Below are 15,131 nucleotides of genomic sequence, written 5' to 3'. Positions count from 1 at the left end.
ATTGTCCTGGCAATTTGGGAACTTTCAGGGGGTGATCCACTTGTCATCTGTCTATTTTCAACATTGCTGGTACATCAAATACAATAAAACCTCCTTCAATGCAAGAGATCACAATACCTCAAACCAACCCAGTGAACAGTCAAAAATAATTACTTTGTAATTATAGGTCATTATTCAGTGTTTATTTTTAAAGTGCACATAATCCAGTATTTTTGTTTCTAGTGATAAAGACATTTAAGTTAAAACAGATTATTGAAGAAAATCCATAGCACATTAACAAAGATCTAATGAGGAAGTTCGTGATGCTCAAGTTTATAGTGAGATCCGCAGGACGGACAACGCTGGGGGCTCCCTGAATGCAGCCAGAACCAAACAATTGCAGTGTTATCCTCTTCACCTGTAGTTAGAATAAAGAGTAAAATTAGACTTCTGCTAATTGCAACACTTGCATCATTTGTCTGTAAAGTTATGGAGAGCATTGTCATTTTAAATTTAAAAAAGCACTGTGGCTCAATGGTTAGCACTGCTGTCTCACTGCACCAGAGACCCAGGTTCGATTCTAGCCTCAGGTGACTGACTGTGTGGAGTTTGCACATTCTCCCTGTGTCTGCGTGGGTTTCCTCCAGGTACTCCGGTTTCCTCCCACGGTCTAAAGATGTGGAGGTCAGGTAAATTGGCCATGTTAAACTGCCCACAGCGTTAGGTGCAATAGTCAGAGGGAGAGGTGTCTGGGTGGTCTACTCTTCGGAGAGTCAGTGTGGACTTGTTGGGCCGAATGGCCTGTTTCCACAATGTTGGGGAATCTAGCCATCTAGTCAAATAAAGATGCCAAGTGGATCATTGACTTTGACCTCTGGATTCTGTCTTGGTCCATGTCGGTCATATTCTGTACAGTCAAGACCTAAATGTCTCTGGAAAGTCATAAGTGTAATGACTGTGGATAGAGTACTCTCCCATGAAGAGGTATACTGGACAGGATGACCACTTGCAAATGTACAGCTACCATCTGGCTACTGAGACATGTTTAAGACTTCTCTCATCTTGAGAAACCAGAGTACAAAAGAAACCAATTTATCACTAGTAGCGAGATGTCACCATTATCCTCCACATTGTGGCGGTGGTTTCCAAGAAGAACATCTGAGTGGACAATGGAAACTTTGATCAGTCATACGATTGAAACGTACTACAGGTAACATTATTCCAGAGAGAGACATCAGTCTAGAGACGAGAAGAAAGGGGAGGACTGCAGTTGCTGGAGATCAAAGTCGAGAGTGTGGTGCTGGAAAAGCACAAAGATCAGGCAGCATTTGAGAAGCAGGGGAGTCAATGTTTCAGGCAAGAGATCTAAATCGATGTGTTTATTGATGGCGTTCTGGTCAGAATGCCATGCCTCGAAGAATTCTCTTGTGTCTTTGTTTCGCCCGTCCTAGGATATGCGTGTTGTCCTAGTCAAAATGGTGTCCTTCTTTGGCTGTATGTATAGAAAGTAGTGATAGTGGGTCATGTCTTTTGGTGGCCAGCTGGTGTTTATGTATCCTGAGGCAGGCTTCCTGCTAGTTTGCCCGATGTAGGTGTACAGTTCTTGCACGGTATCTTGCAAATGACATTAGTTTTGCTGGTGGCTTCTAATGGATGCTATAGCTTCATTAGTTACTGCTTAAAAGTGTGTTGGTAGGTTTATGGGCTACCATATGCCAAGGAGTCTGATTTGTCTGGAAGTCATTTCTGAGATGCCTTTGATGCAAGGCGGCGTGGCTATAATTTTTGGTTGCATTGTGTCTGCTTGTTAGAGTTGGTTCCTGTGGAATCAGTGGATTGTGTTTGTTGGGTACCCGTTTTTCTTGAAAACGTTGCATAGATATTTTTCTTCTGCTTTTTGTAGTTCTTGGATGCTGCACTGTGATATACCTCATTAAAATAACATATTCACATTCAATAATAAAATCTACAACAAGTCTACAGAACACCTCTGGGATCCCCAATATCAGGGTTCATAGCGAAGCCGTAATGCAGAGATTTGAACAAGCTGCCCTCCCATCTATCCCGCCCAAACTCAGGGTCCGCTACGTAGATGACCCTTTGTCATCACATAACAGAACAAATTTGAGGAAACATACACCACCATCGACAATATCCTGATGGGTATAAAACTCACAAAAAGAGAACAAGAACAGACTCCCATTTCTGGACATGACAGTTGAACGTACACAGTTAACAGAGAGCTTCAAACCAGCGTCTACAGAAAAAACAACAGACATGGACCAAATACTTAACTTTAGAAGCAAAGCACCCCAACACCCACAAACAGAGCTGCATCGAGACATTATTTCAACAAGTTCCATCACACTGCAGCACCCAGGGACTATAAAAAGCAGAAGAACAATATCTATACACTGCTTTGAAGAAAAACAAGTACCCAATAAACCAAATCTGCCCATTGCACAGAAACAAACCCAAACAAGCAGGCAACGCAACCAAAGTCTATCGCCACACTACCTTCCAAAGGCATCTCAGATGGCTTCCAGACTATTCAGACCCTTTGGCGTCCACAAACCGCAGCCCCAATACACTGAAACAGTAACGAATAAACCTAAAGGATCCATGAGATACCAAAGATACAGTGCAAGAACTATAAAAAACATCACATCAGACAAACTAGCAGGAAACTTATCACTAGGATACAAGAAGACCAACTGGCCACCGAAAGACACGACCAGGTGAATTGGCCATGCTAAATTGCTCATAGCGTTAGGTGCATTAGTCAGAGGGAAATAATGGGTCTGGGTGGGTTACTGTTTGGAGGGTCGGTGTGGACTGGTTAGGCCGAAGGGCTTGTTTCCACACTGTAGGTAATCTAATTTAATTATCACTCGTTTCTATACAGGCAAAGGATACCATTTTGACTCGGATAACACACACCACCTAGGATAGGCAAAACAAACATTCTGGATTAGTGGTGCTGGAAAAGCACAGCAGTTCAGGCAGCATCCAAGGAGCAACACATACGTGAAGTCTAACCAGAACTCCATTAATAAACATCGATTTAGATCCTATCTACTTTCCCTTGAAACAAGAAAAAATGACATCACCCACCTTAAGAAACCAAGACCTATAAAGAGAGGCGGGACATACCACCAATGTTTCAGAGACTCTCACTGATGTCACCTAGTATGGTGACAAAACATCTGAAAACAAACCTTCAAGCTCAGTGAGCAAACTTAGAGTTATGGATTTACATGTTAAACATTTTTTTAAATTGGAAAAAATACTTACCAGAAAATACTGTGTTTCTTATCTATTCTTTAAAGTCCAAACACCAAGTATAAAACACAAACAGAACTAGTAGCCAAAAGGTGGCAAGGATAAAGGGGAAGGTTATCTTGCATCTCACCTTATCTGTCACATACTATTTAAGAATTTCATTTGAAAGTTATCTTTGGAGACACTGATGCAGACAATTGGTACATAGCTAGAGTGGGGAACAACTGAACAAGGTCCTGAAAAACAAAGGTTTGAGCGAGGATCTGGGATTAGAGAAGGTAGCTCCAGTTGAACAGTTAGTGACAGCACAGCTAGTTGAGGAAGAATGGCCTCCTGAGCCATTACTGCAAAATGGTTTTACGAACTGCTCTTGGCTGTTTCTGAGATAATACAGCATTCCCCACAACTATTCAAACATTAGTTGCAATAATAAGCAACCATAACAGCGATTCCACATGGCCCCCTCCACTGACAGGGTGGCTTGCTGGTATGGGTTCAGAAAGGACATCAACTGGACATTTGCCCCAAGCTAGATTAGATTAGTGTGGAAACAGGCCCTTCGACCCAACAAGTCCACACCGACCCGCCGAAGCGCAACCCACCCATGCCCCTACATTTACCCCTTACCTAACACTACGGGCAATTTAGCATGGCCAATTCACCTGACCTCACATCTTTGGACTGTGGGAGGAAACCGGAGCACCCAGAGGAAACCCACGCAGACACGGGGAGAACGTGCAAACTCCACACAGTCAGTCGCCTGAGGCGGGAATTGAACCCGGGTCTCTGGCGCTGTGAGGCAGCAGTGCTAACCACTGTGCCACCCACAAGCTAAGATTTGATTTTGGTGATGCATTACTCAGCTACTAGAGCAAAAGGTCAATTCAAGTAAATATCTTCACTAAAAATCTAACTTACAGATGCAACCAACAAGCCTCTTCTCAGTGATTGAAGGAACGATATGAGGATCCTCTTTGGTGCCTGCATACTCTTTAGGTTTGAAGATACTGTAGGGATCCTAGGGAAAAAATTAATTGAAGAGATTTTAAAAACTTGAAATAAAAGTAAAATCAGAGCAACATGATATCTAATGGGTAGAAATTCGGTGAAGAAAGCCTGGAGATTAAAATTGCACTGTTATGGTTGGCAGCTTTTTCCAACTAATTCTCGAATATTTAATTCTACTTTAAAATCACTTTCACGAGTCTTGATTCCTCATCTTAAAAAAGACTATTTCAAACAAACTGGAATTCCTCACTGCAGTTACCCTATCCTTTATCATCTCTTTACAAATCAAAAGTTTACAATACCACTGATCAACTGTAGGTGCTTAAAAAAAATAAAATCTTATGTACACACAATAACTTTCCACCTTTACAAAATACATTTCCACAAATAGAGCTGATCCTTTGTAAAATCTCATGAGATTCCAGGCTTTTTCACCCTTCATGGGATTTGATATCCTTTTATGATTTTCTTAGCTGTCTCTATTAGACTCTATATAAAAAAAAAGAAGATGCAAGCTACTGAATAGAAGACCCCAAACTTCACAAGGAATATCTGGTCCTGCTGAACCAATCGCAACACATTGTTTGAGCTCTCCATGACCATCACAAACATTATCATGTTACACTGTTAAAAGTACATAAGGTACAGCAATTTAACATGCTGGCATGTTAAGGCTGGCATTTCCTTTGGTGATCCCGACCGTATTCTCTAACCACGATATTAAGACCTGCAGAAACAAGGCAAAATACTGTTAGATGTTCACATGCACTATGTACACAAAACCTGGGCAGCACAAGAACTGTGAACCTTTGTAAACCAAACACCACTGGTGAAGACTGACATGATCGCATGAGAGCGCTACCAAAATACTTCAAGTTGACTAAGACTGAGAAACAAAAGCCTTCACTTACTCAGACTTTTCAAAGGATTTAATGCTAACCCTTTAAAAAAAAAAGAAAAGTCTTGATCAGGCCTCAGGAGTGTTGTTGAACAAAGAAATCTTGGAGTGCAGGTTCATACTTCCTTGAAAGTGGAGTCACAGGTAGATAAGATAGCAAAGGCAGCATTGGATAGGTTTTCCTCTATTGGAGAATGCACTGAGTCACATTGTACAACTCTAGTCTCCCTCCTCCAGGAAGGATGTTGTGAAACTTGAAAGGGTTCAGAAAAGATTTACAAGGATGTTGCCAGGGCTGGAGGATTTGAGCTATAGGGAGGGGCTGAACAGGCTGGAGCTGTTCTCCCTGGAGTGTCAGAGGCTGAGGGGTGACCTTATAGAGGTTTATAAAATCATGAGAGGAATAGATAGGGTAAATAGACAAGGTATTTTCCCTAGGGTGGGAGAGTCCAGACTAGAGGGCATAGGTTTAAAGGTGAGAAGGGAAAGATTTGAAAGGGACCTAAGAGGGTAACTTTTTCATGGACAGGGTGGTGAGTGCATAAATCGAGGCTCGTACAATTATAACATTTAAAAGCCATCTGGATGGGCATATGAATAGGAAGGATTTAGAGAGGTATGAGGCAAGTATTAGTTTAGGATATCTTAGTGAGTTTTGAGAAGATTTGTAGCTCAGGTTGAGGTTTTGGATGTAGGTTTGCTCGCTGAGCTGAAAGGTTCATTTCCAGACGTTTCATTACCTTACTAGGTAACATCTTCAGTACACTTTATGCAAAGCAATGCTGAAACTTCCTGCTTTTATTTATATGTTTGGGTTGGTGATGTCATTTCCTTTGGTGAAGTCAATGCCTGTTCTTTTTCTCAGGGGGTGGGATCCAACTCAATGTGTTTTCTGATAGAGTTCTTGTTGGAATGCTATGCTTCTAGGAATTCTTGTGCATGACTGTTTGGCTTGTCCTAGGATGGATGTATTGTCCCAGTCAAAGTGGTGTCCTTCCTCATCTGTATGTAAGGATACTAGTGAGAGAGGGTCATGTCTTTTTGTGGCTAGTTGGTGTTCATGTATCCTGGTGGCTAGTTTTCTGCCTGTTTGTCCAATGTAGTATTTGTTACAGTTCTTGCACACTATTTTGTAAATGACGTTAGTTTTGCTCATTGTCCATATAGGATCTTTCAAGTTCACCAGCTGCTGTTTAAGTGTGTTGGTGGGTTTGTGGGCTACCATGATGCCAAGGGGTCTGTGTAGTCTGGCAGTCATTTTAGAGATGTCTGAGGTACGAGAGAGTGGCTAGGGTTTCTGGACATGTTTTGTCTGCTTGTTTGGGTTTGTTGCTGAGAAATCAGTAGACTGTTTTCCTTGGATACCCATTCTTTTTGAACACACTGTATAGATGGTCTAGTCAGCATGGATGAGTTGGACCAAAGGGTCTATTTTCATGTGGTACACCTTTATGACTCAGTTAGACTACTGAGCATTTGAAGAGGGCTGTCAAGACTTTAGTAAATTGCATCTTCCACCCCACCTAAAAGGGAGCAGACTTCAATGATCTACAGAAAATGGGAAGTCAGGCTGTTCTCCTTAATATAGAGCAGCTTTAATAGAGTTCAAATTCCAGAAGAGTTTTAACAGAATATGTTAGGAGAACAGGCAGCACAGTGGTTAGCATTACTGCCTTACAGCACCAGAGGCCCAAGTTTGGTTGCACCCTTGGGTGCTTGTCTGTGTGGAGTTAGCTATTCTCCCAGCGTCTGCATGGGTTTCCTCTGGATGTTCCAGTTTCCCCCCACAGTCCAAATACGAGGGGATTAGGTGGATTAGCCATTGGAAATGCAGAGTTAATGAGATAAAGTCAGGGTGGGATGCTCTGCAGAGGATCTTTGGACTCAATGGGCCATTTGGCTTGCTTCCTCACTGTAGGGATTCTATGATCCTAAGTTGTGGTTGGGCAGAAAAGCTAGTTGAAGCAAAATGGATAAAATGGTAACTTCATAAAAAAAGGGAATTGGATAAATATCTGAAAGAAACAAATTTCAGGGCCATGGGTGGAAAAAAAAAGGAGTGGGTGTTAACTGCAGCTCATTCAAGCCTATGCTTTGTGTTGTGTATGAATATATCAGACAACAAGCAAATTTTTCTCTGAAATGAACACAGACTTATCACTTTATTTAAAATAGAGGGCAATAATTAATGTAACTGCTCAAAATATCATCCACTAAAGTCAGCTTTTGTAGCACAGTGGTAGTATCCCTACCCAGGGCTAGGAGACCTGGGTTCAATTCTCACCTGCTTCAGAGGCAGGTCATAACATGACAGAACAGGTGAACTGAAATCACAGCAAGAAATCAAATGGTTTCAAATCAGTTCCAGCAAATGGAACAAAATTAAATCTAAAATTATTTTCTGATCTTATTCAGTATGTTTTTCAACATCATAAATGAGTTATAAAACTTGAGACCATACAGACACATTATCAGCTGTTTTGTTTTACTTTTAAAATAAATTGAGCCTACCATCCCTTTCTTCATAGCTTGCAATGTTTTCCGCTCAAGCCCAGTTGATTGTTCTTCATCTGTAGGAATACCTATTGTAGAAAATCTAAAGTAACTTGCAATATCCTTACAACACTGCCTCAAACTGAGTAGACCATGAAATGCTCTCTTGCATGTGGTTATGCAGTCTTCAAACTAACTCTGGGCCACAATTTTCAATTACTTTATTACCCACTGTGCTTTAACATAAAAGAAAGACAACTTCCCATGAATCAGGTTGTAGAATGTTGGATTCTGAAACAAAACAGCTTAAGTGGTTTCCAAAACATGGACTTTCTCTCAGCCTTTTATTCCATTTAATTTTAAATCATGTCAAAATGATTCCAAAAATAAACAGCTGCAAATCCTCTCTGCCAGGTGTAGGGACTTATCTGGTTAACTCAAGAGAACCATCACAATCATAGCATTTATTAATCTTGAAACATCTCTAAAGGCTTTACAATTTTAAATGCATTTGTCCTGAAACCTTGTTTTCTCTTCAACTACCCTCTACCCCCCCCAAAAAAAACAAACAAACAAACATTACACTGGACAGCGGATATTTGACTTTAAGTGGGAAGGCAAAGCCCCTATTAGATTGAAAGCTCCCCCAGGTGACCTTTCACCTCTTCCCCCCCCCCCCCCCAAGAGAGATACCAACCCACATTCCTCAGGGAATAGTTCCGCCTGCTCCCCCTCCCCCATCCTCGGAATGGACCATTCCACAGCGGGAAGGTCACCCAGGGGTCACAGTCAGCGCGGTCTCACGGTCACACTCGTATCCTCTGGCTCCACCCCCAACGCCCCCCGAACTCCGCTGGTGGACCCCAGGAAGCTTCTTTACCCGAGGTGGCCATAGGCCTAACGACAGCGATCCTCGCTGCCCCCAGCCGGCTCAGGCCGGTACCGAGCCCGCGGATCGCACACAACCGCCCAACCAGAGCCACGGCCATTCTAGTGACGAGTGAGTGACCGGGGCCGCCCTTCATCCGCTTAATACCCGGGGGTGGAACGGAACGCTGATCGACAGCGGAAACAGCCAATCGGGGAACGGGATGGGTTCCCCAAAACCGTGGTGGACGAGGCTAACCAATCAGAGAACGGATCGTAGCAAGGTCATTGGGCGGGGGGGGCAAGTCAGTGGGCGGGTAAAAGATAGTACACTGATGGACAGTGAACTTGGCCAATTATAAAACGATATGTGGACACAATGTCCGTGAAACTCACCAATCAGAGCGAGGAGGATTGAAGGCAATGATAGACTGGAGGATGCCCTAATCGGCGTGAGGAAGGTGGGATGAGACAATGATAGACAGCAGGAATCCACCACCCAGAGTGCGGAGGGCGGGGTGAAACAATGATAGACAGCGAGGTGCATCCATTAAATTGAGGAAGGCCGGATGAATCAGTGATAGACAGCTGACTGAACCAATCAGATGGAGACAGGAGGGTGGAGACAAGGTCGTCTGAACCACACACCAATCAGAGCGATGAGGGTGGGATGAGACAATGATAGACAACAGGATGCACCAATCAGAGTATATCCGAGAATGAGTACTGCAGGTCAGAGTCAAGAAAGTGTGTCGCTGGAAAAACACAGCATCCGAGGAACAGGAGAGTGGATGTTTCAGGCATAAGGCCTTCAGCAGGAGTGTTGTTAAGATGAGGTTTGACCCGCTGGTCTTCATTGTTCAGTCCTTTACCCAAAAGGAGTTGGGAAGTCATGTTGAGGTTGTACAGGACATTGGTGAGGTCTGTTCTGGAGACTGTGTCCAGTTTTGGTCACCTAGTTACAGGAAGAACTTACTAAGCTGGAGAGGGTGCAAAAGGATGATGCCAGGTATGGAAGCTTTGAGTTATAAAGTAAGGCTGGATATGTGGAGCATGGGAACAGACCTTTTGGTCCAACTTGTCCATGCCAACCACACATCCTAAATTAATCTGGTCCCATTTGCCAGCATTTGGCCCATATCCCTCTAGACCCTTTCTATTCATACACCCATCCAGAAGTCATTTAAATGATGTAATTGTACCAGCCTCCATCATTTCCACTGGCAGTGTATTCCAAACACGCACCACTCTTTGCATGAAAAAGTTGTGCCTTAGGTCCCTTTAAAATCTTTCCCCTCTCATTGATGACCTCTAGTTTTGGATTCTCCCACCCCGGCAAAAAAGACCTTGACTATGCACCCTATCTTTGTCTTTCACAATTTTATAGACTTCAATAAAGGTCACCCCTCAGCCTCTAATGCTGCAGAGAAAATAGCCCCAGCCTATTCAGGTTCTCCCTAAATCTCAACCTCTCCAACCCTGACAATATGCTTGTAAATCTTTTCTGAACACTTTCAAGTTTCACAACATCTTTCCTATAGCAGGGAGGCCAGAATTAACTCACATGATTGAGTGAAGTTAACTTAAAAACTACTGCAATTTAGTTGGTCAGTTCCAGTTCAAACTGATCATGCTCTTTCATAACCATCAATGGGACTTTTCGACAATGTCAAAATCTCAACCTCCCACACTTGGTGAGTGGAAATGATGGAGGCTGGTACAATTACATCATTTAAATGACTTCTGGATGGGTGTATGAATAGAAAGGGTCTAGAGGGATATGGGCCAAATGCTGGCAAATGGGACCAGATTAATTTAGGATGTTAGGATGTTTATAAAATCATGAGGGGTATAGATAGGGAAAAGACACCTACCATTAACCAGAGGATGTGGGATTTCAAGATGAGAGCAAAGGGACTTTTAAAAAGACATGAGGAACAAAGTTTTTGTTTACACAGGGTAGTTTACTTATGGAATGAAATTTCTGACACAGTTACAATGTTTAAAATACATGGTGGCATAGTGGTTAGCACTACTGCCTCGCAACGCCAGGGACCTGGGTTCAGTTCTAGCCTCGGGCGACTGTCTGTGTGGAGTTTGCACATTCTCCCTGTGTCTGTGTGGGTTTCCTCTGGGCAGTCTGGTTTCCTCCCACAGTCCAAAGATGTGCAGGTTACATGAATTGGCCATGCTAAATTGCTCACAGCATTGAGGGACATTGTAGGTTAGGTGCATCATTCTGGGAAAATGTAGAGTAAAAGGGTCTGGATTGGGTACTCTTCGGAGGGTTGGTGTGGATTTGTTGAGCCAAAGGGCCTGTTTCCACACTATAAGGATTCTATTCTATATTTGGATAAGTACAAGAATATGAAAGATTTGGAGGGATATGGACCAGGAGCAGGCAGGTTGGATTAGTTTAGTTTGGGATTAAGTTCAGTGTGGACTGGTTGGACCGAAGGGTCTGTTTCCATGCTGCATAAATCTGTAACATTATAATTGACCTCATGAAGTTGAGGAAATGAATTAGAGGCTCCTGTTGCTCTATCTGAATCTAAATCTGAAATTCTACTATGTTGTGATTCCCATTCCCTAGAATATCCTAAGCACCAAGATGTTTTATTAATTCCAGTTCACTACACATCACTAGATCTAAAATAGCCTGTTCCTCAGTATGATATGCAACATACAGAAACAATCCCAGATGTGCTGTACAAACGTATAGTCAGCATGCAGTTAAAAATCACCCATGACAAATCTTACATTTGCCTTCTTACCTGCCTCTATTATTTCCCAATTTATCCTATGTTCTATCATGAGAGAACTCTTTGAGGCCCATAGATTACTCACACTCGTGACCTCCACCCCTCGGCATACCTTATTTCCATTCAAATTGATTCCATATTATATTCTGTTGTACCGACATCACTACTAACCACAATCATCCAAACTGCATAACCTCATATTTTCCTGTGTTTATTCCATCTGCCAAGATTTTGCCCACTTGCTTAACCTGTCTATAATCCGTTGCAAACTACAGTATTTTTGTCATCCTCACCGTTTGCTTTTCCATTTGTTTTTGTCATTTGCAAACTTGGCCACAGTATGTTCACATCCCTTGTTCAGGTAATTAATATATAAGTAATTTTGACCCCAGTACCAATCCCATGGTAGGCTATTGCACAGAATATGGAGGCATGGGATTGAGGGTGATTTAGCGGTTTGGATCAGAATTTGGCTAGCTAAAAGATGACAGAGGGTGGTGGTTGAGAAATGTTCATTCCTGGAGCTCAGTTACTAGTAGGGTACCGCAAAGATCTGTTTTGGGTTCAATGTTATTTGTCATTTTTATAAATGACCTGGATGAGGGCATAGAAAGATGTAAATTTGCGGATGACACTAAGGTTGGTGGAGTTATAAATAGTGCCGAAAGATGTCGCAGGTTACAGATAAGCTGCAGAGCTGGGCTGAGAGTTGGCAAATGGAGTTTAATGTGGAAAAGTGTGAGGAGCAACAGGAGTAAAGAGTACTGGGCTAATGGTAAGATCTTTGGTAGTGAAGATGAGCAGAGAGATCTCGGTGTCCATGTACGTAGATCCCTCAAAGTTGCCACCCAGGTTGATAGGGTTGTTAAGGAGGCATACGATGTGTTAGCTTTTATTGGTAGAGGGATTGAGTTTTGGAGCCATGTGGCCATGTTGCAGGTGTACAAAACTCTGGTGTGGCCGCAGTTGGAGTATAGCATTCAGTCACCACATTATAGGAAGGATATGCAACCTTTAGAAAGGATGCAGAGGAGATTTACTAAGATATTGCTTGGTATGGAGGGAAGATCTTATGAGGAAAGGCTGAGAAAATTGAGGCTGTTTTCATTAGAGAGAAGGTTGTAACGCCACTGTTTAAACAGGGAAGTAGACAAAAGATGGGGAATTATAGACCAGTGAACTTAACCTCTGTAGTGGGGAAGATGCTTGAGTCTATCATCCAGGAAGAAATAGCAGGGCATCTCGAAAGAAATTGTCCCATGGTTTCATGAAGTGCAGGTCATACTTCACAAATCTTTTGGAATTTTATGAAGACATTTCAAGCAAGGTAGGCAACGGGTCCCAGTGGATGTGGTGTACCTAGATTTCCAAAAAGCCTTTGATAAGGAGCCGCACATGAGGCTGCTGCATAAGATAAGGATTAATGGTGTTTGGGGTAGAGTATTAGTATGTATAGAGGATTGATTGACTAGCAGGAAGCAAAGAGTGGGAATAAATTAGTGCTATTCTGACTGGCAATCAGTGACCAGTGGTGTGCCTCAGGGAACAGTGTTGGGACCACAGTTATTTACAATTTATATGGATGATTTGGAGTTGGGGACCACCTGGACGGTGTCAAAATTTGCCGATAACAAGATGAGTGGCAGAGCAAAGTTTGCAGAGGAGTGTAAAACGTTGCAGAAGAACATTGGCAAATTGAGTGAGTGGACAAAGGTCTGGCAAATGGAATACAATGTTAATAAATGTGAAGTCATACATTTTGGTAGGAGTAACAGTAAAATAGATTATTACTTGAATGATAAAAAGTTGCAGCATACTGATTTGCAGAGGGACCTGGGTGTCCTTGTGCATGAATCACACAGGGTTGGTCTGCGGTACAACAAGTAATTAGGAAGGCAAATGGAATTTTGTCCTTCATTGCTAAAGGGCTTGAGTTTAAAAGCAGAGAGGTTATGTTACAGCTATACAAGGTGCTGGTGAGATCACACCCCAAATGCAGATTTGGTCTCCTTACTTGAGAAAGGATGTACTGGTACTGGAGGGGGTGCAGAGGAGGTTCACTGGGTTGATTCTGAAGTTGAGGGGGTTGGCTTAAGAGGAGAGACTGAGTAGATTAAAATTATATTCATTGGAATTCAGAAGAATTGGGGGGGGGGGGGAGTGATCTTATAGAAACATACAAAATTATGAAGGGAATCGATAAATAGAAATAGAGAGGAGGTTTCCACTGGTGGGTGAGACTAGGACAAGAGGGCATGGCCTCAAGATTAGAGGGAGCAGGTTTAGAACTGAACTGCAAAGGAACTTCTTCACCCAGAGGGCTGTTAATCTATGGAATTCCTTGCCCAGTGAAGTAGTTGACATTATTTCAGTAATCGCTTTTAAAGCTAAGGTAGATACTTTTTTGAAAAATAAACGAATTAAGGGATATGGTAAAAATGCAGGTAAGTGGAGGAGCTGAATCCATAAAAAGATTAGCCATGATCTTATTGAATAGTGGAACAGGCTCGAAGGACTAGACGGCCTACTCCTGCTCCTAGTTCTTATGTTCTTGAGAGGTGGCTTAATTGAGAAATAAGATAATCAGAGGGTTAGATAGGGCAGATAGTGAGAGACATTTTCCTCGGATGGTGAGCATGAGGCTAGCATGAGGGACATAGTTTTAAATTGAGGGGTGATAGATATAGGACAGATGTCAGAGGTAGTTTCTTTACTCAGAGTAATAGGGGCATGGAACACCCTACCTGCAACAGTAATAGACTCGCCAACTTTAAGAGCATTTAAATGGTCATTGGATAAACATATGGGCTTCAGATTGGTCCCACAGGTCAGTGCACCATCAAGGGCCGAAGGGCCTGTACTGCGCTGTAGTGTATTATGTAATCCCTGTGGTACTCCATTACAGGTTGCCATTCATCACTTAGCCAATCCTCTATCCATGTAAATATACTACCTCCAGTACCATGGATTCTTATTTAAATTAGATTAACATATGGTACTTCATCAAATGCCTTCTGAAAATGCACGTGTATCATATCCCCGCTTACTCTTTATCTATCCTGCTTGTTACTTCCTCAAAGAATTCTAACAGATCAGTCAGGCTTGATTTCCCTTTTATGAAGCCACGCTGATTCTGCTTGATCTTATCATGTATTTATATACGTCCTATTACATACTTCATAATAGACTCGAACATTTTCAAATAAAATGTGTTATTGTCTTCTTCCCTTTTTGAATAAGGATGTTTACATTGGCAGTTTTTCAATCTTGTGGGACTTTTCCTCAATCCAGGGATTCTTGGAAGATTAGTATATTGCATCCACAACCTCTGACGCTATTGCTTTTCACTCATTGAAGTTGCAGAGGATTCTAGGTCTTCCCCATCTGTTTGCCTAGTATATTCTCTCGAAGGATAATTATTATATTGATTTTGTCGCTACTTTTTGCCCTTGATTACTTAATATCTTTGGAATGCAAGTCATCGATCTTGTTACAAATGCTGTGGGCACTCAGCTGGAGGCATGAGTTTTAACATTATTACTCATTTTGGTTCTAATTCCTACTGCATGGTTCTGCTTACTTTTTCTGTTCTTTCCTTCACACTTTGATTCATGTTCGCCTCTTTACTACCATGCACCTCAGGTCTCTCACTTCTTTTTGAGTTTTTAAGACTTCCTTCAATGGAAACCTCCTCCCTTCCCTACCACTGCTTAATTGAGAACCCTCACTAGTTATTCAGTTCGCTGGTCCCAACACTGTTCAAGTGAAGCCCAACCCACAGGAACAGCTCTGTCTTTCCCCAGGACTGGTGCCACTGCTCCATGAATCAGAACCTTTCCACC

The 15,131-nt window shown here is 42.3% G+C and overlaps 1 protein-coding gene across 1 annotated transcript; it reads right to left on the bottom strand.

Annotated features, from left to right (window-relative positions):
* Positions 1–160: 160 nt before the first annotated feature.
* On the bottom strand, positions 161–8,700 carry LOC122561008 (cytochrome c oxidase subunit 5B, mitochondrial). Its single transcript, XM_043712273.1, has 4 exons — positions 8,541–8,700; positions 7,679–7,749; positions 4,180–4,279; positions 161–397 (listed from the first exon to the last, which is right to left on the bottom strand). Exons 1-4 carry the CDS (start codon positions 8,683–8,685, stop codon positions 285–287), a joined length of 429 nt encoding a protein of 142 aa, XP_043568208.1. The 5' UTR covers positions 8,686–8,700; the 3' UTR covers positions 161–284.
* Positions 8,701–15,131: the final 6,431 nt, after the last annotated feature.

Source organism: Chiloscyllium plagiosum, chromosome 22 (genome assembly GCF_004010195.1).
Source record: "Chiloscyllium plagiosum isolate BGI_BamShark_2017 chromosome 22, ASM401019v2, whole genome shotgun sequence".
Taxonomy (NCBI): domain Eukaryota; kingdom Metazoa; phylum Chordata; class Chondrichthyes; order Orectolobiformes; family Hemiscylliidae; genus Chiloscyllium; species Chiloscyllium plagiosum.
This window is presented reverse-complemented; position numbering and strand designations above follow the sequence as displayed.

Coding starts and splice junctions, on each gene's coding strand:
- LOC122561008 (XM_043712273.1), bottom strand. CDS start 8,685: ATGAAGGGCGGCCCCGGTCACTCACTCGTCACTAGAATGGCCGTGGCT. Junction 7,750..8,540: donor TAGGCCTATGGCCACCTCGG/GTAAAGAAGCTT, acceptor TTTCTACAATAG/GTATTCCTACAGATGAAGAA. Junction 398..4,179: donor GAGGCTTGTTGGTTGCATCT/GTAAGTTAGATT, acceptor TTCTAACTACAG/GTGAAGAGGATAACACTGCA.